Source organism: Pterocles gutturalis, unplaced genomic scaffold (genome assembly GCF_000699245.1).
Source record: "Pterocles gutturalis isolate BGI_N339 unplaced genomic scaffold, ASM69924v1 scaffold12133, whole genome shotgun sequence".
Taxonomy (NCBI): domain Eukaryota; kingdom Metazoa; phylum Chordata; class Aves; order Pterocliformes; family Pteroclidae; genus Pterocles; species Pterocles gutturalis.
In genome coordinates, this window is record NW_010123126.1 from 1 (window position 1) to 25500 (window position 25500).

Here is a 25500-nt window from a genome sequence, read left to right on the forward strand (position 1 = left end):
GGAGGGACATTGGTGGCACCAGGGGCCTTGGCGGAGCCGGGAGCTGGGCTCGCAGCCTGCTGGGGAGCCGCTGGGTCGGAGCACAGCGAGCGGAGCAGGGAGCTGGGCTCGCAGCCCGCTGGGGAGCCGCTGGGTCGGAGCACAGCGGGTTCTGCGGGAGCTGGGGCATCTTGTCCCTTTCTTGTTGTGACAGGGCTGAGCAGTGAGCCTGGTTTCTATCCCCCTCCTCTCGTCAGCTGTGTACTTTCTAACTAGAGACTCCAACGAGAGTGAATGTGCCAGAAATAAGATAGCTCATATTTGCTGTGGAAACCTTACCTTGAAGTTCTTTGCTGTCCCTGAGGCTGCTGCGGTTGTTCTGGCCTGAGATGGGGAAGAAGGGGTGGAAAACAGGCTGGGCGATGCCGTGAGTGTAACTATTAGTCACATTGCTTTTCATACTCTTTCGTTCAGCTGCTTTATGCTTGCTGGCGTGGTGTGCTCTTTTGGACCGGTGCACTTTGGATAGGTGTCTTCGAGCTCTGCATAGTCCTGCACATATTTTTTTCCTGAATTCTTAATGTTAACTTAAGTGCATTCCTCAGTTAAGTGCATTCTGTCCTTTTAAACTTTTGACTGATGGAAGAGGCTTTTTTTTTTTTCCTTTTTTCTTCCCCCCCTTATAGAAGATAGCTGTGATCCCAGTGATAAAGTGGGTTTTCAGGTCTTCTCTTAGACACGTTTACCTACATGACAGGGTCCTCCTTATAGCAGTTACTTTGCCAGATCATGGACTGTGGTGTGGGTTTAAATGTCAAAGTTATGTTGAGGGTTGTACTGATAATTGTAGTTGTTTTTAATCTTTATTAACTTTTTTTTTTCACTAATCCTTAAGTACTTGCTGTTTTTATCCAACAATAGGGTATAGAATTGAAGAGCAGCAGCCGAGCTGGTCTTTGTAACATAGAGACACCGTCACCTTCTGTAGTGCTAAACTGGATAGCAGACAGAAACCTGGGCTAAAGTGCTTAGTTTCAGGTGCATGAAAACATAATTAACTTGTTCTTCTGTAACATCTGTTTCATTGATATTTTCCTATTAATTTAGTTGGTTAATGTACTTTTCCTCTTTCAGCACCTGTCTGGTTTATTTCTGTCCATGTTCATGTATCTTTTTGGTGCTTCTGCTTACAATGTCTTGCCCTGTACTGCAGTAACTCTCACTTGACAGTGAGCTCTGCTACCTACAGGGTGTATCCTAAAAGATGGGAACATACGTACTTTGAATTTTCGGATTTCTGAAAGTATGAAAAAATCATTTTGATGAGCATCACTTCCAAAAGTCATGTTACTTGATATTATCATTTACCTCACCAAATCAGCATGTCTACTGGTCTTTCACACTGCCTGTTCCAGAAACAAAATGTGAAGTGTAAATATTAAGACTAAAGGTTAAAAGACCAGAATTATCAAATTTGTTTCTTTTTACAGGTTTCCATTTCTATTTTCAGAAGGGTCACCAAACCTTTTAAGTCTTATCATTAGCTATATTTTCCTGTTTCTTTTCTTCCCTTCTTTGTGTTTTAATTAAGACGTGTGGCTCTAAGCACAGTCGAGGTTGCTACTGTACATGAGCATTTATTTTTGACTTCTTGGGATTCTCACCTTGCTCTGACAGTTGCACATTCTGAGTTGTGTGACTGTGTTGGTTCTGGTATAAATCTTCCTTGATGTTAGATGTGAAAGTTGCCCATTTTACATGCTAAGTCTCACGTTCTAGGAAGCGGTTGTTTAAGGCATATAGAAACTACTTCTTTTGGTGTGACCTGGATGTTAGAGGTACTTTGCTATTGTTGTTTTGTTGGTTCTGGTTGCCCCAACACTGCATACAGGTACCCTACTGCCCGCCTAGTGTAGGTGGTAAAAATATAAGTGAGTTGTAACCACATGTCACCTGAGCAGATTATTCTTCCATCTCTGTGACCCCTTGTCACATCCTCCCTACTGAATCAAATGGGTGTTATTATGTGCTCCATAGGTATTTTAGGAGATGTTACAGAAATAGAGCAATGTAACAAAAACCTGATGTCACATCTTTTATTGTCAGACAATCTGTATCATCTTTTCTATACAGCTTCTGGTACTGATGGTTACGCAGTGATAGCTTTAACGTTTTCATTTGATGTCCTATCAGTCTTTCAGAGTTATCTTTCATTTCTACCTACCCATGCTATGGATAAGCTACGTGAGTTTTGCTCATTTGTTTGATTGTCTTTTTATGGTTTCAGGGTTTGTAAATGCTGTTTGAGGTCTTGCTTGCTCTCCTTATTTTGATTTAAACTGCATCGGAAGACCTTGAGGAGGATCAGAGTGTAGAGGCTCACTTCCCTTTCCTGTGAAGTGACGATAATGACACTGACCTTCTCTGCAGCTGTGCTTCCCTTTGCTGTCATTTGAGGCAGATTTTAATCGAGGAGGGATTGGTTTTAATATGGCAGGCAACCACATTATATAATTTCTGCTAAGTTGATCAAGTTCTGTCCCAAAGTTAGGAGTCTTTGTTCCCGTTGCTGCACCTGCGAAGCTTTTCCTCTGGATCCACTTGAATAGTCTTTCCTCCTCCTTTGTTGCTTGACTACCTATAAGTGTTAGTCATCCCCCACATTCTTTGTTTGCTAGGCTAAATGAATTGTAAACTATTTAACTTCTTTCTGTTTCTCTGTTAATGAACATTGAACTCTTAAGATAGTATTCAGATCCAGTGTCTTCAAGTTTCCTAAACAGAATTTCATTAGTTTACGTTTTCTGAAGAAAAATATTGAACTCCATTCCAAAGCTATTGTTTCTTCTCTGTTTCTTGGTCTTTCACCTTATCATCCGATCCCTTTTTTTCCTTCGAACTGCAGTTTACCCAATTAGCTAACCTAACGTCATACTTGAGGGCATGGACGGCCTGTGGAAATCCATCTTCTGTTTTTTGTTTTCCCTTACGTAAGGAGTACTGTACGGAATTGGACCAAAGGTCCTCTTCCATGTTCCTTCTAGCAGATGTTTTCAGGAAACAATATATAAATAGTGAGTAGAATGGTTGTTGTTCGGTATATTCTACCAGTAAGTGGCATATGGACTTCCACGAATTGATCCAATCCCATTTTAAACTTGCTTATACTTCTTGTGTTTGGCAAGGAATCCCATAACTTAAGCATGCATGATGTAAAGAAGTACACTTGATTGGTCTTAAATCTGCTACCTAATGATTTTTATTCTGTCCTGAGTTGTTCTGCTGTAAGACACTTCATTGTTATGTCTCCATTCACTTTTTTATGCCGTTCGTGGCTCTCTGATGCTTTACCATATCTTAACCCTTTAGCTGTTTTTTCTTCTGAGCTGAAAAGCCTAATCTAACTAGTTTCTTCTCACACAGAAACTTTTTCCTATCTCTGATCATCTTTTTGGCCTTCTTCACTTACTCTGTATCCTCTTTGAGATGGAGTGGCCAGAACCATATACAGTATTCTAGATGTTGATGCATGAGAGATTCTAGTGGCATAACTGTCTTTTTTTTCCTGTGTGTGTTCTGATTTCTGGTGTTGTGTTTACTTTTGAAGTATCACTGAGCTGATGTTTCCAGATGTTTTTCCATAAGGACACCAAGATATTTGTTATAGCTAATTTGGGTCTCATTAACCCCGTGTATTTGGGGAAAATGAGTGCCTGACATGCATTATTCTGCTTTTATTGACACGGAGCTTAATCTGCAGTTCTCAGTAACTCTTTCTGCAGTACTTTGCAACCAACATAAAGCGTTGCTGTCATAAGTAATCTTGCGTAATCTGTAAACTTTTGCCCCTCTTACAGTTTGTCTTGTGGTATCTTGTTAGTAACATTCCTCTAACATAGAAAAAAAAAAGTAAATTTTTACCAGCATTGCTTTTTAAAATAAGTTTATTAATAAAGAGGACTTTTTTTTCTGATCCCATTATGTCCTAATTTGTTTGAGACTAATTCACAAAGAACTGGGAATTCTTCTACCCACAGTAGCCATATCCATTTCATATCCGTATCTTGCTTTTGGTTTCTTGTTTTAAGATCATCCTTACTGAAAGCAGAGGTCAAATACAAATTTTTTTGAGATATATATATAGAGAGAGAGAGATATAATATTTTTAAAGGCCTTAACACACATGCATCTTTATCAGGTTTAAATTTAGTTTTATTGTTGTCTTTTTCAAAAAAATCTCAGTGTGACTTCTGGCAATTTTTGCTCCGGGGTCTAGTGAGTTGATTCTAAGCAGCATTCAGGAAACCACAGTGTGACAAAAAAAAAGTGACTCATGTATAGAGATGGCAACTCCTTCCTCCACAGTCATCTCTGAGAAAGCCTTCTGTGTAGTTCTCTATTTAGTCTTTCCTACTGGATGGGACATATTCAAAAATCTTGCAATGGCCTGTGACTGTCACAGATCTCTGCAGAGTCGTTGAAGCACATAGCAACGCTCTACAACGACCTGATGAGAAATGAGATGTGACTGTTGAAAGGGTGTAGTGAGAAGGAACATGCAGCTGTTTTGATGCTGTGTGGGTCTGCAGGCTGGTAAGGTCTTACCAGTAAGGGTCTAGGAGAATCAGACAGTTTTGGTAGAGGATTCCAATGATGCAATTATCATGTGTTGATACTCTTTGAAGCTATTATATAAATAGCTTTGGGACTAAAGAGTAAGTGCTAGGGGTGCTAGCACTAGGTGGATGCTGGAATATTGGGAGGTGAGGAGAGCTGTGTGGCCATTGCTGTGAGGAATGTGTCATGCAGATTTTGCAGCTGCAGGGATATTTGTTAATGTTCTGTTTCTGTATTCCCTTTCAGCCGCGTTATCTTGCCGGTGTCTGTGGAGGAGGTAAGTCCTTTTCTTCTTGCTTCCTTTCTTTAGGACTGTAAATAAACTTGTGATCAAAGCAGTTTGTATGAACAAAAACTGGAAAATGCAAGAGAAGGATATAGCTGTCTTCAGGACTACTGTGTGCTGTTACTTGTTCATTTTAACCAAATAATTTAATTTCTTTAAGCGTGAGGATGCTGATACTCTCTCCTATAAAGTACTTTTAGATGTGTTGATTACAGATCTTGACTTGTCAGACTGTTCTGGAACACAATTTCCTTTTGATTAGTACTGGGTTTTTTTAACATGAAGAGGAAGCTTTAGTACAAATTTAAATTACCTTTTAAACTGTATTTTGCTGAAACTCTTTTGTTTTAAACTCTTAGACAAAGAGCAACAATTTCTTCTGATTTGTGAGGCTGGTATAGCAAAAGAGAGATGGTGTGTATCTTTCCTTGGATTCTTTAACACCTGTCTTCTCTAGCTCTAGCAGAAAAAACTTTCTTTTTGTTTAGGTAAAGCTCTAATTGAGAGAGAAATATAGTTTATAATGGAGATGGTGATTTTGATCACCAAACTGGTCATGGAATAGCTGTGCAGAGTCTGTGGCTGATTCCCTGCTGTTTTCTGTGAGAGTTGCAGTTTACCTTTCCTTCCTTCTGCACTGAACAGCACTCTGATCAGAGAGTGGTTTTAGGTCTATGTACTATTTTAACAAGACTGATAATGCCAAAAGTCTGTTGCTTACTCCTTACCTGTAGATTATATGCTTTCTGCATGAATCTGTTTCAAGCAGTTTTAACAGAAGTCCAGCTAAAGTATTAGGGAAGGTATGTTTAGATCTTTTATTGTTCCTGAGTGCTACTTGTGTGGGGAAGTCCTTGAAAAAGGAAGGACTACCATGGTAAGCTTTAGCAAGCAAGCAAAGGATGCAAACTTGTGAGTTAGAGAAAGTTATGGGTAAATATAAGGTACTCCAGAGCTCAATAAACAGAAGACCTTAGTGTGAATAGCAGGAGCTCTGCCTCATAGTGATATGCCTCCTAGATACCAAGCTGTGTAAAGAGAAAGTCGAAGCATCAGTATACAGATTGTTTCTTTGAGGGGGTTAGACTGGATGGAACCCAGCATGGGGTTTTTCTGAGTTCTCTGATACTAGGATTAACCTTCATCCAGTTAAAGTGAGTCCCTCGCTATGCTCTTCTTCCCTGGCTGACTGTTCAGTGCCAGGCATGTTTGAGCCTTCTGTGTAGGCTGCCTGTGTAAAAAATTGAGGTTTTGGGCAGTATGTAAATCTGCTGGTCTCTAGCAACCTCCTTGTCTGAGGATGCCCTGGGGTTATCTGGTTAAGAAGGTGTATTCCTCTCCTCTGGATCAGAGGAGTTCCAGAGAGTTGGGTAACCTACTGAAAAGTCAGTAAAGGGAAGAGCAAATAAATATCATTAGAAGAGAAAGAACGAAATACTAGAGAGAACACCTTAATGTGCTTGGATAGTGCCTGCCTGACCAAACTTGATTTCTCTCCAAACTTGTATATTGTGACCATGTCCCCTGAGTGATGCTCCTTTTCAAGGTCTGGTGATTCTTGTGTGATAGGCCAGACTTAAGGAACTAGTTCCCTAAGCGGAAGGAGTTCTAAAGTTTGCTTAGCTTAAGAAGAAAAGTTATTTCCAGTATTGACTCAAAGGATGACTACTGCTTTAAGTTTGTGTATTGCTTCATCCCGCTTCCTGTGTGGAAAGGTGCTGACAAATCTGTGCATCACTTGGTCACTACACTGCTGTCTGTACTGCAGAACAGCTGGTACAACTCCATTGCTTTCCAGGATTTCCTTGTGCACAAAACTCTTCAGTGTGGAGACTTGTTGCTCTTGAGGGTGTAGCTCCTCATTAAGCATCTCTGGCTAGCAAGAGGGCTTCTGATTTCACTTTAATGTGGGGAATTTTTGCTTGAAAGACTGAAGGCTTCGCACCATCAGCATGTAAACTGCTGCTGAGAGTCTGATGCCAGTCCGTAAGATAGAGAATGAAATTAATTGTGACTTTGAGGCATTGTGATAGGGCTGAGAGACTCTTCTGTATCGTTCTGTGATACTCCAGAGAGTCTGTCTTCAGACCCCTTACCCCTGGCACATGGAGCTTAACCAATAGTAAGGCATCCAAGAGAAAACCAGGGATCAGGAAGACATTGGGGAGATGTGACTTGATGAGTAAAGAGATCAGCGCTGAATAGTTAGCCAAGTAACTGCTAAGATGGGAACAAAACGGTGGAAGGCAAGCCCTGGTGATGACTAAAACTTGAAGGCTGGGATGTAGGAGTTAGATTGTAGCAGACTGTCTTCTGCTAGGAGACCCTGCCAAAACATGGTCCTGCTCAAGTGCAGGCTGCAAGCTGTGCTATGTGTTGTTTTATACAGTGTCGCACTGCAGGGAGCAAAAAGACAAAAAACCTTGTTGTATCTTAGGTGCTAACCTTTACTCTTGGGCTCTGACCAACATCACGTTGCATTGGGCCAACTTTGAGAGCGCAGACTTGAGCGGCTGTGTGGGTGTCTTGCCAGCTGCCACTTTGAAATGCTGGTATGGATTAGAGCTGTGTGTACACATTCTGTGCTGCCTCTTTGTTCCTCTCACATGGGAAGGAGCTTGCCAAACACAAAGGGCTCTTATTTAGTAATTGTGTTCAAAGCTGCTTTCAGGAGAATAACTGTTCTTGAAGATGGTTACATTGAGATCAGGCCTTCTGAAAGACATTTGGTGTAATGAAGGTATGCTGTCAGCTGTATAAGAGGTGTTATGGCAACAGATCAAGAGGGATAATGTCCTGGACGAGAAGGTTTTCAGGAGCTCTCAGGTCTACAGGGATGGGTCTGCCTGACACTTTGGACTTCATGGTGCCAGAATCTGTTTTTTCTATTAACTTTTGCAGGCAGATGCTGTGGGATTTGTTCATTGGGATGGTTCTATTTGGGCCTTTTCCTCTTTTATCAATGCGATTAAAGGATCAGAAATAACAGGGAAGATTAAATGGTGAAGATGCCAAACCGAAGGGCTTATCTTCTTAGTGGTTGAACTTTGACCCATGTATTTAAAAAGGGAGAAGGAATGAATGAGAGACTGTTACTAAGAGGAATTAGTTTGTGCCTATGGAGACCTGTCCTGAGACTTGCTGCAAAGCAGTCAGGGCCATTCAGTCCTCCCCTCTAATGCTGTAGTTGCCAAACTCATCATGAGTTCTCTAGAGTGTACATGTTGCTCTTACTCTGCTAAATCAACCTCCTCCTAAGATTTCACGACTCTTATGATTTGCTCTTCTGGAGGGAGGTGAGTATTCTGTTTTGTATGGGTCATCTGTAGGGAGTCATACGGAAAGCAAAGTAGTGTATGAAATGTCAGAAGGCAGAGAGTTGTATTGCAGCCCAAAATCCAGACCGAAACCCAATCTGCTGGTGACAGGGCAGGAACTGTCCAGCCAAGTGAGGGGTCCTTGTATAACCTGGGCCAGTTCCTTCTGGAGAGAACCAGCAGAGCTGTTGCTCTCAGCTCAGAAGTGGTCTGTAGGTTGTTTTTCTTATAGATTACTTTTACTGGATGGCTGTTTGTTTTGTTTTCAGGGATAGTCTAACATGTAGTCAGGCTTACTTAATATGCCTTCATGTTGAGACTGTGGAGCACTTGTTTAAATCCCTCTGGAATGCTTTTTGCCCTGCCCCAGATTAACTGAGGCCGGGACATGTAGCCTTATTACTTTGATTTACCATCTACTACTCTTCCAATAAGAATAATTGTTTTCTCGGTCTTTGTTAGCACCAGGTGGTACAAAACACCATAGAGCTGGGGTACTTTTTTAATTTTGGATGCTCTTGCAGCAAAATTTAACTACTCCTTCATTGCTGAAGAAATACCAGCCCAGTGACGTATTTCGGGCTTGTCAGCTCTGAGCAGTATTCTACTTTTCCAACCTGGGTTTCAGGTTAGGGAGTGGGAAGTTCTGTTCCTGATTCTGATGCACATCCCTATGCCGGGGAAAAGGAAGAAGGCCTGAACAGTGTTCCAGTGTTCCAGCACTTTGTGGATTACCCTTTCAGGCTGCCTCTCTGTACTGCCTTTACTCTCTTTCAGTTCTGAAGACTTGACTCTGTTAAGTTTGAACACTTCCTTTTGACTTAGTGCTTTAGCTTCTTTGTCCTCAAACCTTGTCTACTCATCTAACTTCACCTCAAAGAGACCTGTGTGAATTTCCTTCATTTGATCATATTTCTTTTGAGCTCTGTGTCCCCTTTTTTAGCTACCAGAGGCAAGAGTGTATTAGTCTTTACATCTGCTGCAGAGAAGAATGTTCTGGCTTTTCTTGATTTTCCTCTACTCTTCCCTGTGAAACATTTGGGCATGCTTCTTATGAAAGAGATTGTATAAAGTAGTTAGAGTGATTCCTGGGAAATAATGCTGCCATTTTGTCAAAAAAACTTCACATGAAGTTCTTTGGGATTCTTCTGGATAAAGTACTGTATGCTTATTAATTTAGAACTGGCACTGCGTTATTCTCCATTTGACCTGAACAATTGGGACACCTGTGTGCCAGAAAGATTGAAAACCAATGGATTTTGCTATTGTATGCCTGAGGTCTCCTGCGTTTTCTTTAAATGTTGTCTTGACGCTCCTTTAATCTGTTTTACTTTATCCTGAGTTTGTATTCATTTGAAGCTCGACATTTAACAGTTAGAGGTAACTATCCTATTGGCAGTGCTTTCCCCTCCTAACTACCACTCAAGCTTTCTATATCAAAATGAAATTAGATGAGCTGCTTATCTTCACACACAAGTGGATGGCCTTTTCTCTGCCTTCTCCCCAGATAATAAGTTTGTCCTTGGCTTCTTCTGGTAAAGTTATTACTTCTGCTAAATTATAGCTATCACAATAATGTGTCTTTAACTTCTTTAGTATCAAGTGGGACAGCTGTATTCTGTGGCAGAAGCCAGTAAAAATGAAACTGGTGGAGGTGAAGGAGTGGAGGTCCTGGTGAATGAACCCTACGAAAGAGATGGAGAGCGTGGGCAGTACACACACAAGATCTACCACTTACAGAGGTATGTGAAACGTTTTATTCCCAGAGTTGGGAAAGGTTCCTCGGGCAAGAGGAACAGGAAGAAGATGCAGTAGGGTTACAGCAACTGTGTAAATCCCAGATTGTGTAAAGGCTGACAGACATGGAGGTAAGACGGGAGTATAAAAGCCGTTGGCACATGGTGCAGCTGGAAGTGAGCATCACTGGTACAGGATGCATCTGCCCCTGTAAGCATGGCTGTTGTCCCAAGAAAATCTGTCTCTGAGCTTTTCAAAGCAAATATGATCCTCTTACCCAGTATTTTGGTACTTGAATTTGGCTAAAGAGCAAAAATTCCTCCTAGATTTAAACCTGTTTTCAGTCTTCTTTCTTGTTTTCCTTCTTTTTTTTTCCATTTCCTTCATTATGTAAAGAAGGTTTAGATTAACCTGTCCAATTCAGCAATCTCTGGAAATCATTGTGCTGGGGGTGGGGAGAACCCCACCAATTCTACCGATGTGCACATGTGCAAGGCTCTCGCATCTGCGTTCCAGGTGATATTCTGCCTGTCTTAGACTGTCTGGGCCGTAGCTCTTTGTTACATGTAGTTCTTATCAATGTCTTCCATCCTATTTTCAAATTCTGCAGCAAAGTGCCAACATTTGTGAGAATGCTGGCCCCCGTAGGAGCTCTGAATATACATGAAAAAGCATGGAATGCCTATCCCTACTGCAGAACTGGTGAGTGTGTCGGGAAGGAATGTGGATTGCTGGCTTTTTGGTTTCTGGGGAGTGGGGGGAAGGATAGGATGGGATAATGAAGGAGACAACCAGTAGGGAAGCTGTTTCAGCTGTTAGCTTAGGTTTCTGTTCTCTAAGCCCTTTCTGTGGTTCAGGAAAAGCAAAATATAGTGCTGTGGAGTTAAAAGAAATGCCCTTGTCTGATGTGCTGCTAATGAATGACAGTGGAAAAGAACAGACTGAGAAATGGATGTTAGTCCTGCTAAAGGAACAGATGTATAACACTAAATGAATGTATGAGGGATGATTTTATGTTCTCAAACACAGCATAGCCTGGTGGGGGAAAAAATGGAAGGTGCAAGAAAGGGGAACAGGGAAGATCCTGGGTTTCCTCCCGCTTGGTGCGGTTTGATGGGAGCAACAGTGCTATGTGATTGACTTTGCTCAGTTACAGTATCCAAGGTTGGTGAAGGTTGAACAGGTAATGCTGCCTTCCTTCTGGGTTGGGGACTTGACACAGATATACAAACCTCATCCAACAAGCATAAAGTGAATCCATCTGTAAAGTCTGGGGTGAGGCTCTGGAAGCTGTGCAAAGTGGTGAGATAACGTCAAACTCATTTTTCTACAGGAGTGTTTAGTATCTTATTTACTCACTGAAGTTATCAGCCACAATGTTTAACCACTACTGTTTTTCTAGTCTTTGTTGCTGTAGGAACTGAAAATTTGACTTTGCCTCCAAATTTATGTGGTATTTTTGGCTGTGTTTTATGCTGTTTGTATCTTTGAAGGATACATTTTCTGCTATTTGGTAGTGGTACAGCTGCTATAGGAATGTAAACTTAAATTCCAACAGTTCTTGAAACTCAATATATAAAAATTTCTTTTTCAACAATATACTTAAGAGACTTTTAAATGAAGTGTTTTAAAAGAAGGAAAAAGCTTTACAGTGAGGGAGGATAACATCAGTACATGAAATTATATGCAGCAGTCTAGTGGAACAGATATTTCAAATACAAAAATTCAGATACTGTCATCAACTGCAGAATAAGTTTTTAATGTGTCACATAATTCAAGATGCTGAAGCAAAATTATTTACAAGCTATCTTTCTCATTTTTATGCTGTTTTCTTGCTGCATATTACTTAAATTAGCTAGTAAATGTCTAGTTTATTTCCATGTTAAGTACACTGAACTGGTTTAAATGCAAACAGTTCTTTCATTAATTCTTTAAATTGTGGAAACAGATCTGACTAAGCTGACTCCAGTAGGTTTTGTTAGACATAACGCCTGTCTGTATCTACCTGCTCCTCTTTTTCTTCTTCACCAATTTCTGAAACAAAGGTATGGAGTTGCCTTGTTTTGTCACTCGTAGCTGCTTATCCTTCAGTTACACGGTGCTGATATTTTACTTAAGTGGAAACAATGTGATACTAAAGTCAAATACAAGACTTTCCAACACAGTCAGAGAAATTTCAGATTTTGGTATGCTAGAAATGATAACATAACAGAAAAAAACCAACCCCATCTCAACTGTAATAAATACCACTATAATACGAGATAGAAAGTGCTTTGTTGTGGGGGCTGGAGCAGAAGGCAGGTTTTATGCGGAGGCTGACAAATCTGTTTAGAGAATCTGCCAGCCTGACATGAATCAAGAAAAGCTCAGAAAAGTTGCTGAAACCTTCACTTGCTAGTACTGGGCAGGAGGGGAGAACCGATGTATGTGGTGTAGGCTGCTTGGTGCATTGTCATTTTACTTTGGGACATGCTCGGGTATTTTGGTCGGATGTGAGAAGACTCGGATGGCCTCATGTGAATCTTAGTGCAACATAAAATGCCATGCTGGCTTTCAGTCCTCTCACTGGCGTTTGAAACTGAAGAGCCAGGGACACAGTAAAAACTAAACCTGGTTTGACTGGGTAGGAGTTAGTGGTACTTCTGCGCGTGCCCTTCTCTGTCAGGGTGATACTGGTGTGCTGCTCTCTGGAGCACTGCTTGCTTACATATCAGATATCACATAGAGCCTTTTACATTGGAATAAAGCAGGACTTCTAGTTAATGGTGCATCGTGGTATTTTTTTAATTATATGAGATTAGTCTTCTTACATTTCCCTATATCTCCTCTGAAAAGCTCAATTATTACTTTAATGTGCATGTTATATACCACTATCAAAGAAGTACTGAAGATTGAGGGAATTTAAACGCCTAGCTTATAACTTCCTGCGATTCTGCACACTTGTTTGTGCTGTAACGTGGTTTTATGTTCGTTGAATGGAAGCCTTGCTTTGCTCCTTTGAGAGTATGAACTGTAAATTAGTTTGTTGTTGTATGCATTTACAATTTCTACGGTAAAAATCAAGTGAGGATTGCCTGCTAGTTATAACCGTGGGTTGGTGCCAAGGAGAACAGTGTTCTTGGTTCTTTTCTGCAGTCTGACTTAAATATGAATGTCGCTTAAATGTTTTTAGAAAAGCAACTTGATGTGTGTTCCACTCTTCTGGGTGTCAGCATGAGATGCCTGTGGCCAAATGTCAAGAAATTGAGAAGTTATAACTGCAACTGAAATGTGTAGGAGTTGCTGCTGTAATGCCTCAAGTGCAGGCTGCAATTTGTAGCAAGCTGAGCATCAAAGTTTTAATGGACATTTCTGAAGAGATTAATTTGTTTGCTTTCCAAATGAGGAGGCTTCCCCACAGAGAAGAAATTAGGAAAGTGAAGGAACCTGCGTTAAGGCATCTGCATAGTAATGGAAAAGCAGTTTGTCACGGGGAGGTGGGAGGCTCTGGTTTATAATTACTCCTGGTTTATTGAGTATTTTGTGTGGACTAGCAGGAAAAAGCTCCTTCTTGCAGAAATAATGAAATGTTCTTTGAGATGAAATTCATCCTTTTATAAACGAGCCTCAGCTCCTCTTGCTTGTTCTCTCCCTCCACCCCAACATGTCAGTCTAAATAATTAGCCTTCTGTAAATTGCTGTAAAAAGCAATTTTCAAATTGTTAGAGGTTTAGAGCAGTCCGAGGTCTAGCAGTAGGTAATTAAGGTGGCTGGATGTGCATGAGAGGTGATAAGGGATGGTACTGTCTACAGGGTGATGGGTTGGAAACTCACAAATTGTAATAGTACCTATAAAACAAAATTGCTTCTTAGTAAAGCCTTCGTGTTGAACTTCAGAACAAACTGGCAAAGTTCAGCTCTAGCTTAAGACGTCCGTATTCTTAGAGCAGAATTGCTAATGTACTCTGATGGCTCAGGTAGAACAGATGCTGACTGTTACAGGATCTTTAATTGCTCTTCTGTGTTGAATAATTGAGCCTTACTATCCAGGGAGTTTAGTTACCATGAGCAGTAGAGATGCAGAGGGTCTGGTTACTGCGTGCAGGAGTGATGAGGTCTGCACTGGCCTAAAATCCAGCATGTCTTTGCTTCAGAGCTACAGAGAGTTTTCTTATCTGCAAGCTGAGAAAGGATTGGTAAAATGCTGTCAGCTGAACATACTTATTCCATCTTCTCATCCAGCTGGCTGGAGTCCAGAGAGCAGAAGTGGCAGTGCATAATTAATTGCTGCTCCTCTGGGTTTCTCCCAAGTTGGAGAATTTCCAGAGGAGAAGGGGGTGAAGTTAGCTGGTTTTTATTGACTTATAAGGTTTTTTTTCCTCAGCAGTGTCAGCAGCCCCCTGGGAAGCTGAAGTTGTCCCTGTTTTGCTAATAGGGGGAGGGGGGTGATGGTTGCTGTAAGTTCTTTTTTCACTAAAGTACTGTATCTCTTTCTTTTCATGTGTTGATTTCTTGGACCAGTTATTACAGTAAGTATTGTTTTTACTGATGATCTATGGAAGCATGTGTAATGTCTGAAATGAAGTGTTCTGGGTATAAGAAGCTCTTTAGCCTTTTGTCATTTCACGTAGATTAAACCCCCTTACCAGCTGTGACATATCCACAAACACTTTTAACTAGGGACAGAGATCTTTATTTACAGCAGCAGTGCTCGGCTTTACACATGGGAATGTGCCATTGCCTAGATAAACTGATAAAGTCAGCTCATACCATTATGTCCCTTTGAGTAATCTGTCTTCTGAATGTGATATTTCCTTTTTACATGCTGAGTGTTTCACTGGCTTGTACTTTTGTTTCTAGTCCCTTGAGGGAGGATAGGGTTACCTTTGGAAGTCCTTTTCTACTCACAGTAATAATGAGAAATGGAAAGTTTTTTTGCTTACTTGGCAGATCTGTGCTTCTTGTCCCTTCACAGCAAGCTCTCAACACATCAGTTCAGTATTGTTCATCTGAAGAGTTGCATCCAAATATGTACTCAGTGCTAGATCAATAATCAATTTGAAAAGAAAATTTCTGCCTCATTAGCTTACGTTACTTTCTAAACTCTGTTCAGAGTGGCAGATACTGTCCTTTAAAGAAAAAGCTATTTATAAACTCCAAATGTTTCACTAAAACAATGGAACTTATGTTTTTTTCAGTGAACAGCTTGTGGTTTATTTGATCTTGTGTATTTGGTGATCAAACATTTTTTTTATAAAAGCAATTATGTTTACAGATAATTCTGAGGTTCCCTAAGTCAAACCCCAGTCAAGTTATAATTCTTTGAGTTTACTTTCCTGCTGCTTACCTAGATAATAAGAAGACAAATTACATATCCAAAGAATAACAAGAAGCTTTATTTTGATGACAGAATGAGTATATGAAGGATGACTTCCTGATCAAAATTGAAACCTGGCATAAATCAGATCTTGGAACACAAGAGAATGTAAGTACTTGTCTCATGTGTTTTGTTCATCTCTTTAATGTCACAGTGCAGCTTTCCGTCCTAGATTAGAGAATTGCTGTGTGGAACTGTCTACTTGCTGTGTTCCTGGGTTTGAAATGCTTATCGCACAAGCAAGGCAGAGACTCCTTCCCATTGGCTTCTCATACATGCTGAGTAAAGTTGTCCCCCACACGCTTGTTCTGTGTGAGCACCTTTGCTTCTTTAGAAGGTCTCATATTGTGTGTTTACCATGGTGTCCTTTCTGTACATGGAAGGGGAACACTGGGTGTCTGCATCTCTGTGTTTTTTTACGATCTTAGAATGGGAGTGTTGTGTAGTTGAATCAGTTACGTTAGTCTTGTACTTTCACCGCAGGTTCATAAACTGGAGCCAGATGTATGGAAGAATGTAGAAGCTATTTATATAGACATTGCTGATCGGAGTCAAGTACTTCCCAAGGTATGGTAGGTGGGTAAGAGCTCCCTGGTGTGGGAGGCCTTGTCCTAAAAGAGGGATAATTTACAAACTGTGTTCCTGGGGATGGTCACAGGTAACAGGACAAATGAGAAGATGGAAACGAGGAGGAAAGGCATTCCTTTTAAAAGTGTTTAAGTAAGCTAGAGGAAGAGCTCTTTTAAAAGCTATGTCAATACTGTCTGTAAAATGTGTTGACTAGCCTTACAGTGCATGTCACAGCGTATATTTGTAGTTCTACAGCACTGCAGCTGATTATAATGCTTGAATAACAAGAAATGGCACTGCCCTTTCCATACAGGATCTTTTTTAAGCTGTGTCCTTTTGAAACTGACCCATGGCTTCACAAGCGTATCTTGAAATCATGTAGCTAATACTTTGTTCTAAGAATCACTGCAGTTACTGTAAGAAACTAAAGGATGTTTCTGTTCTGTACTGGAAAAAACCCAACTAAATAAAAATGGAATGTTTTTTGAGTTTCCCCGCTTAGTATTTCTGATACCGTTCAAATATGGCTAGTTTACCTGTTCTCAAACTTGGCTGTGGGTGTCCAGCCAGAACTAGTACTTATTTTAGTTTTTCTTTCCAATAAAGGTGAATTGGTAGAACATGAGTAGCATCTGATTCTGCTAAGTTAGGCAGGTACTAAGCTGTATCTGCAAATATAAATTACTTTGAATTAAATGCTGCCATAGAGCAAGGAGAATTCACCTGGAGCAGAAGATTCCTGAAGAAGATGCTACCAATTGAGCACTTCTGGCACTAAACTGGTGATGATTTGACTTTGTTTTTGTTTTAACTGAATTGAGGCTAGGAGTAGAGTACACACCCCAGTCTTAATCCAGCATCCAGGAAAGGAGTGCTGCAAATCATTTGCTGTGCAATAGGGGGCATAACTAATGCCTCTTTCTCTTTGGTGGTACTACAAGTTTGACTGTACTTTTTTTTTCTAATGTGCAATACGAGAGTATCATACTGATACAGTGCTGTGAAAAATACTTGATATCACAGCTCCAGAGAGCAGCAGATGTCCTGTGGCAGCAGTGCTTAGCTCCCAAAGAACAAGTGGTTACAGGAAAACTATGCTGAGAGTTTATAGATAGTCTTACCCCAAAGGAGTCCTTACAAAGGTCATATTGGTTTGTTACCACTTCTTCACATAGGTCTAGGACACAGCACAGGGGGAAGAAATATATTTCCTTGAACAGTGCCTGATCTAATGTTGAAGTCTGAAAACAGTAGCTCTTGAGAAGGCAGTTAGAGGTTAGTCTTTGCCCACCAGAAAAATAAATCCTTTGTGATAATGAGCAGCTGGGTAACAGTAGGATAATTTGCGTTTCATCTTGTGTGTCCATCCAATAGGATTACAAGGCAGAAGAAGATCCAGCAAAATTTAAATCTGTCAAGACTGGACGTGGACCTCTGGGTCCCAACTGGAAGGTGTGTATTGCATGAGTTCAGGAACTGTATCAGTTTGCATGACTGAATTGTAGCTATTGGGGCTTGGAGGCACAGACACATATGTAAAACATTGGATTCACTTCTGTAGAAGGAAGTGCAGAACTTGGCTGGTGATCTGTTCTGAAGTTAAAGGAAATGGAAGAGCTTGGTACAAATACATAGAATGAGTTCCAAGAAATCGCCAGAGCTGCCTGGTGTTCAGCCCAAGGGCTCACCCAAGAGAATTCAAGGATGAAATAGCTGAGTTGTGAGCAGCAGTGTTTAACCTTTCACTTGAATCCTTGGAATCTGAAGACTCTAGAAGTGTGAATATGATACCAGTCTTTAAAAGGGACCCTGAATGGAATCTGGAGAGCTATGGGTGCACAAGTCTGACGTCTAGCAGGCAAACTTAGTAGAAGCTTGGGTTGATACGATCCACTTGGAATCCTGTAAAAGCAAGTATGAAAGTCCACCTTCCAGACCTTGTGGAGTTTTCTTTAAGTCTTGATAATTATGTGGATGACTCAGATGATATAATCTATTTCTGAAATGTTTTAGATAGGGACTTTGTCAAAAGACTTTTAAGGAAGCTAAGGAGCCATGGCATAACAGAAAGAAACTGAAGAGAGACATAAATGTAATGAAAGAAAAAATGGAGAACAGAGGAGAGGGAGGAATGATCCATTCTCAAAATGGAGGGAGGGCCACCTGTGGAGGAAACTAGGGTCTATGTTCATCATGCTCTTAAATACCCTGGAAAAGAGGTGAGCAAAGATGTGACAAAGCTTGTTGCCACAAGATAGGCAAGGTGTAAGGATGCCAAGATGATTGTGAGGAATTGTGGAAAGACTTCATAATTATGACTGAAGGAGCTGGTTTCCTGGAGATGTTTAACCTGAGTCCTGATGTCACTATCTTTGTGTCTTTGCAGAAGGAGCTGGGAAAACAGACAGATTGTCCTTACATGTGTGCTTACAAACTGGTAACAGTCAAGTTCAAGTGGTGGGGTCTGCAGAATAAAGTTGAGAACTTTATACAGAAGGTAAGTGAGCTCTTTGACAGGGAGAGATGTGGAAATGAGGCATGTTTCATCTCCCATCTGCTTTAGCACCTCAGCTTCTTCTAATGCTGTATCCTGCCTGGACATATTAACTTGAGACCCAGTCATGTCACCTCAGGCAGCACAGTCAGTGCCTCTGCCTCATGTACTGCAATCAGTTAAAGCTGGATTCAGTTTGCTGCTAATCCAAGGGCAGGGCTGGCTGATTGTCCTGTTGTCCTGGGTTAAGCTGAGACAGAGTTAACTTTCTTTATAATAGCTAGCAAGAGGCTGTGTTTTGGATTTGTGCTAAGAAGAAGGCTGATAAAAAGTGATGTTTATGCGGCTGCCAAAGTCTTTCAGCTTCTCTGGCTGTCTGCAAACAGGAGAAGCTGGGAGGGAGCACAGCCCCAGTTACTAGCCCAGGATTTGATTTTAGGTTCGGGATTGAGACCCAAAGTGACCAGTAATCTATTCCATAACATACACGCCATGCTCAGTGTATGGGTGAGGACCCTCCAGATGCTCATCCCTATTTTTTTTTTGTTCCGGATCTCTTTTGCTCTGGGTCATCTTGATCCAGGTGGTCCCTCTCCCAAGGCCTTCTCCCCCTCCTCGGTCAGCTCTCTGTCTGGGGCACTCAGGCTGTTATCCTCGTCTGTGAGTGTGGTTTCGGGACTCTCCCTGCTCTGGGATTATTAGATGGGAATGGGCTGAGCCTTGGTCATTGGGTGGTGAGCAGTATCACTGTGTATCACTCATTTGTATATTTGTATATACTATTATTTTCAATATTATTGTAGTTTAGTTATTAAATTGTTCTTATCTCGACCCACGAGTCCTTTTTTCCCCTTTAACCTTTAATTTTCTCCCCCATCCTTGGGAGGCGGGAGGGTGAGTGAACAGGTGGTGTGGGGTTGATTCCCAGCCAAGGGTTAACCCATCACACCTGTGAATTGGCTGTTGAACCGTTTTCCCTCCAATGTATGAAGGTAAACTGGCTGGTTTGTGTGGTTTAATAGATCAGCCTGAGGACTGCAGTCATTTGGTAGTTTTGTGAATGATGATGTGATGCATGTATACTAGGGTTATTTTGGTCAGGGAGGGGAGATAGCTACAACTTCAGTTATCTGATCCTAATCAGCTGAGGATCTTTCTGGCAAGTCCTAGAGCTCTAGTCATGTTTTCCAGTCTACTGCTCAAAAAACCTGTGTTAAAAAAATAAGCAGATGGTGGGGAAACTTCATTGCCTTAAAACGTGAGTAATTGGTATCCTGAAAAGAGCTTTTTTTGTGTCAGAGTTCACAACCTATGAACTGCAGAAAGATGCTCGACCTGGGAATCAGTATGTGCGATTTTCCAGGCAATGCCATGTTCCTGCCTGTGACTTCAGGTCATGGAGACTGGTTAATATTGATAAACTACAGTGCTGCTTCTGCAAAAGCAATTTTCTGGTGATACAATCTAAAGAGAACCCTAAGGAGGAATGACCGTGCTGCTGCAGGATTTCAAATACCTCTGACAAAAGCCCTAAACAAAGCAACGTCTTGAATCCCTTTCTTTTTATGAGTGTCTCTTCAGCTACACGTTTGCATCAAAGTAGTTGAGCTACTTCTGATGAGAGCAAGTTATCAGATGTGAAACCATAATTGGTAAAACTGAAGTGTCCTTCCTTAACGAGAACTTTCCAAGAGGCATTGTATACCCCTGTCTAATATAATGATTTTGTCTAGCTTATCTTCTATAAAATGCAAATAAATTGCTTCTAAGTTGAAGTAGTTTGTGCACGCTAGTTTCCTCTGCTGAAAGGTTTTCAGCTGTGGAAAACAAGTTCGGGCTTTTTTTTTAGATCACTGCATAAGAAAAAAGCAAGATAGCAAGTGTAAAGGGTTGACATGCACCTAACCTCCAGTTTTTAGCAAGTCAAGGATTATTTAAAAAATACTTCTATTCTGTTTCTCCTTTTGTCTCCACCTTCAGGCCAACTATCACACTCTACATAAACCCAACCTGGAGCACTTTGTTCAGTGAGAATAATACTGTCAAATCAAAGGAAATCAAAGCATTCCCTAATTCTTTCAATGCACTGTACTGGCTGCTGTCTAGGCTTAACAAGAAATGCATTCCTCTGGGGATTCAAGGCTCTAGATATTCTGTTAAAAGAATAAAAATTAGCTAGCTCCAGTTTCCAATTGTGGCAGCTATATAGAAAGGTGGGTGAGGGAGCTGGTTCTTCTGTGTACACATCTCTGAGAATTGTTATGATCCACTTAGATCCATATTAATTGCCCTGTGAGTAAGCTCGCTTGTATGTTTTATTCCTCCTCCTTTTGCAGCAAGAAAAGCGTCTCTTCACAAACTTCCATCGGCAGCTCTTTTGCTGGCTTGATAAGTGGGTTGATCTGACTATGGAGGACATTCGTAGGATGGAGGAGGAGACCAAGAGACAGCTGGATGAGGTCAGTGGAAAAGCAGGGCAGGTGTGGGTTGTGTGAGAAACTGTTTCTACCCAGTACAGTAGAGAGAGGAAAGACTGCTGCATTGTCATAGCATAGTGTGTGTTGTCCTCCTGCTATTTAGGTCATGCTGCGTGTGGTTTGAATGATTGGCTGTGACTCCGTTGTGCTGGCATCTCCTTCTAATCGTTACGAACTTCTTCTGTTTGTTGTTGAGCTAATAAATATATTGAACCACAGGTAATGAGGGAATGAGTGGCAATGATTACTTAGTGCTTTAATTTCTTCTATTAGCTTTTACCCAAAGCTGAATGGTCACTTTTGTCCTCTCTAGTTTCCGAAAACCAGTTAAATTAAAAAAAAAAAAAAAATTAGCTCCAAGTATTAAGCAGGTGTCTAAGCAGATAGTGGAGGTATGTAACAGGGTTCTTGCTATAAGAAACACAAATTTGGTAATAATGAGTCCACTGTTTCATGATTTGTGTCTTGCACTGCACCCTTCCCTTCCTTCGTGCCTCAGGATATTTCATTATAGTTTCATGTACACTCTGCCCTCCGGATAGTGGTTCCAGCTCCCTAGCAGACCTGCAGCTTAACCAAAAATGTTGCCTGTGTGTGCACACTCACAAACACTGCTTTGGGATGTTCAGATATAATCAGTGTCTTACCTAAAGGAGATAGCTTAATGTGTTCCATACCAATAAGTTTTGAGATAACGTCATGTAAGGATCAGTGCTTGAATAGTGTTTTCTCTTTCAGATGAGAGAAAAAGATCCAGTGAAAGGAATGTCGGCTGCAGATGACTAACATGACTTCTCCTTGTGCACTGTAGGTATCAAGAGAGTTTGACAAAACTCTGTATTGTTCTGTTTATGAGAAAAAATACATTTGGGTAAGAAGTGAGCCTGTTCTTAGCTTCTGGCAGGCAAATCAGTGGTATTAATTGTTTTTATGGTGAACCTGTTCCACTGCCCGGTTGATGAGTGAGTTTACTGTCTTTTTTTCAAGCTAGTCTAAAGAAATGTCTGAGTGAAAAGTGTAAGAAAAATGTGTTAGAACATTTTGTAGACCTTACTGCTATTCTTATTTCTGTAGTGCATGTGTTACTTTCCATGACTTGCAGAGAAACTTTTCAGTCTCAAAAAAATAAACTGGACCTGCAAATACTTAGAATACATTTGGCAATTGAAAATTCCTTGCAAATATGCTTGGAATGTATTTCTTATGTTGGTTGTTAACAGTATTTACTAATAGGCCAAGGCCTGGAGCAACACTTGCACTTTGCAGGAGAAGCAGCAATGACGATTTTAAAGCTTTTGACTTGTTTTTCATCTATTTCACTACAAGTCTGCTACCTTGGCAGGGGAGGGACTATCTTACTGGAGAGCATATATGAATTTGCCTTTGTTGGCCAAATCCCTAGGCTGTATTCTAGACAGCATGCTGGATGATAACCTGTAAGCAGTGCTGAGAGTGGTGAACCTTATTCTGTTAAATTGTGTCATCAGTTTGGGGTTTGGTTTTGGTGAGTTTTTCTTGGACACTGTACAAAAATGTATTAGGGAAGAAAGAAGGCAAGGAGAAAGAAGAGATTGTCCGTTTATGTAGAGAAGTTCAAGTTACTAGCCACGACTTTTCTAGGGCAGTAAAACGCCATCCTAGCTATCCTTGGAAAGAATGGGGTGAAGCAGAACCACAGCCTTATCGAGGACTGGCTGTTTACCCCTGCTTGTCGTCTGTTCCCTGCTGCTTGTTTGGTGGCAAGCAGGGAACACAAGGTGAGGTAGTATCTGAAGGGGTGTCTTGTGATATATTCATTCACATTTACTCTAGTTCTTAGAAAAATGGGTTGGTGGTCTTCTCAGTCATATTGTAGCTTCTGGACTTGATAGATTGTTTAAATTGCAATTTCTGTTTGTCACTTTTAGGCTGTGTTGGAAATTCTGCTCTGGATCAGTGCTGAAATGGAATGATGAGTGGTGTATTGCCATTGTCTGCCCTGCTGACAGTGTGTCTCATGTTTGCTTTCTGAAGGTTCAGTCTGACACTTCTTTTGGCACACTGCTCTTTCAGAGTAGTTCTAAAATGTTTTCCTGTTGTCTCTTTATTTTAGTTTGCAAGACAGTCATCAGGAAGGCCTGGGGAATCCACACTCTCGACTGACGGACCATCTCTGGATCAAGCCTTTCTATATCCAATCGGCAGGCGATTTTAAATCTCCCATAGCTAATTCTAGATGCCCCTTAATATTGTGAGCAAATAGACCGTCTGGTACTAAGCACTCCAACGTTAGCACGTAGACGAAGGAGGTAGCTCCTTGGAGGCGTGCGACTTAGAGATCGCTATATTTACGACTCCTCCCTCCTTTTTTTTCATTGTGTTCAGACCAATTTCCATGTGGCCCTGTTTGATTTCCAAGTGACATTTTTAGCTACAATAGTCTTGTGATGTGGTGACTTAGATTTTTTTTCTTTTTTTTTTTTTTTTCCAAGTGGGATAAACTGCCACCTTTGTTCCTGCCCAGCCCTTCACCATTCTTTGAATGTCTATTTGGAGAGGGAAACTGTCAGTATTTTAGAGTGCAAAACTGTTCCCCAAAGTGCTGTGCTCCGACCCTAGCTCCCAGGGCAAGAAATTTAATGGCATGTAATCTGAATACATAATCAGGAGTAGCCAGATATAGTTCTTGGTCTGCGATGAATCGTGATACGTGGCTTCTGCACAGCATTATTTTGTTCTGTCTTAGCATACATGAATTAAAGACTGCACAGAAGCTGCATTCAGCATCCGCACGCTAGGGCCTTCAGCACATGGCTGTTGAGTTTCAGTTTAGTGTTACGTGGTCCCTTTGGCCCACGTAGCTATGTTGTCCTTCAGCTGTGTGTGTCAGTCTTAAAAAATCATTATGAAAAGTTGCTTGACATGTGTTGCAACTTCCTGGTTATTTATTTACTAATACTTTCCCTAACTTACAAAGCTAAAATTATTTTGACAAATAATAAAGTGATTCTCCCTGGATAAATGGGGTTGTAGCAAAAGCTGGTGTACAAGTCAAGTCTTGGTATCTGATTACATCCAGGTGCCTAGGTCAGTGGTTCTGCTCAGCAATAATATTCTTCCCATTGCAAGACTGACTAAAATATCTCCTTCCATGCTATAAAAAAGCAACTTATAAGGACCTGCAGTTGTGTGCTAAGATATCTGTCCGTTATTATAAATCACAAAGGATACTGTTAAACAATGTAAAGAGCTCTGGTTATTTAATGAACTCAAGTACTTACTGTAACTCCTTATGTTGATATCAGCTTTAGACAATCAAATAAGCAGAACAGAATCAAAGAAATGCTGCTTTATTAAATACATATGAGAAAAAAAATTATTTGCTTATGCCTAAGGCCCAATGTTTGATTTTTTTTTTTTTTTTTGGTAGTAGTAGTAGTAGTAATCACTTTATTTTCCACTTCTGTATTTGGCGGCACTAACACAAAATACTGAATGCCAAACACAGTCGTGGGTGTATCACCACTTTTGAGGAGTCTTGTTGGCATCATGTAGTACATCTGACTCCTTCAGCCCTTCACACTTCTGCGAGCAGGAGATCCTGAAATGATCCTGTGCCATGCGGAACAAGTACATGCTGGGATCTGGACTGTTTTCAGTGCGAGGGAAGATGATGCTCTGGAGGGAGAAGATGGCGTTTGGTTTCTGGGGAGGGGGCAGTTTATCCCTTTATTTTTAGTTTGTTATTTTGCCTTACTCATGTCTAAGTGCAATAAGCTCTGAATTGTACCAGTAACTCTGGCAGGCTCTTCTCAGTGACCTCAGACGGTTTTGTGGGGTGTGGGTGGGGTTTGAGGGATTTTTAGCAATTTCACCAGGCAAAAGTAAAAAAAAAATTATTGTAAAATAGATGAAGAAACTACCTTTTAATCTGCAAAGCTATTTGGGACCAGGATGTTTCGTGGTATCTTCTATAACTGTTCAAGAAGTATTCTAGGAGTGTAGGCCCCACTTACAGTTCTTTCAGTTTAAAGTATTTTTAACTGAGAATTTATGCACTGACTTGTGTTCATGTTTGTTGGTTACGTTTTGAGGGATTCTTACACTTGAGGACAACCTGAGAATACACATAGCACACTTGTTCTTTCAATTTCTGTTATCCAAGAGGCTTTCTATCCAATGACACTAATCGCTAAGGAAGCAGATTGTAACATTCCACCATGCAATCCTTTTTTGATCCTCTGATTTCAGAGTAAGAGCTTTTACAGAAAGCTTTCCTGATTAGTGGAAAAACTGTGGGGGGGAAAAAAAAAAAAAGAAAAAGCAGGCACTCCAGCCTGAATACTTCCCCCCCCTCGCTGCCCCTTGCTTTCTTTCCTTCCAGTTTAATCCAAAGTGAAAGCATCCCTCAGCCTTGGGATAGACAAATCCTATAAAGACCTTTCAGTCTCGATGTTTGGTTCCCGCGAGTGAGCGTAGCGAAAATCACGCAGCATTTCTGTGCTGCATCTTTCATCGGCTTTGGGAAGAACCCCTCAACCTGCTGCCTCCCCGGGGGGGTTATGGCCGGGCTGTTTCTCTGTTCTAGGGCGATGGTTGTGTTCTCACCCTCTCTGTGACCCACGCTGGATGGGTTTCACCCTCTCTGTGACCCACGCTGGGTGGGTTTCAGGGGGGCCAGAGGCAGG

At 41.0% G+C, this 25500-nt stretch overlaps 1 protein-coding gene across 1 annotated transcript; it reads left to right on the forward strand.

The window, feature by feature from the left end:
• The first annotated feature begins 401 nt into the window (after positions 1–401).
• Positions 402–21619, forward strand: PITPNA (phosphatidylinositol transfer protein, alpha). Its single transcript, XM_010077791.1, has 11 exons — positions 402–406; positions 4843–4873; positions 9796–9941; positions 10547–10638; positions 13018–13025; positions 15326–15400; positions 15776–15859; positions 17237–17314; positions 18249–18359; positions 20693–20815; positions 21572–21619. Exons 1-11 carry the CDS (start codon positions 402–404, stop codon positions 21617–21619), a joined length of 801 nt encoding a protein of 266 aa, XP_010076093.1.
• The last annotated feature ends 3881 nt before the right edge of the window (positions 21620–25500 follow it).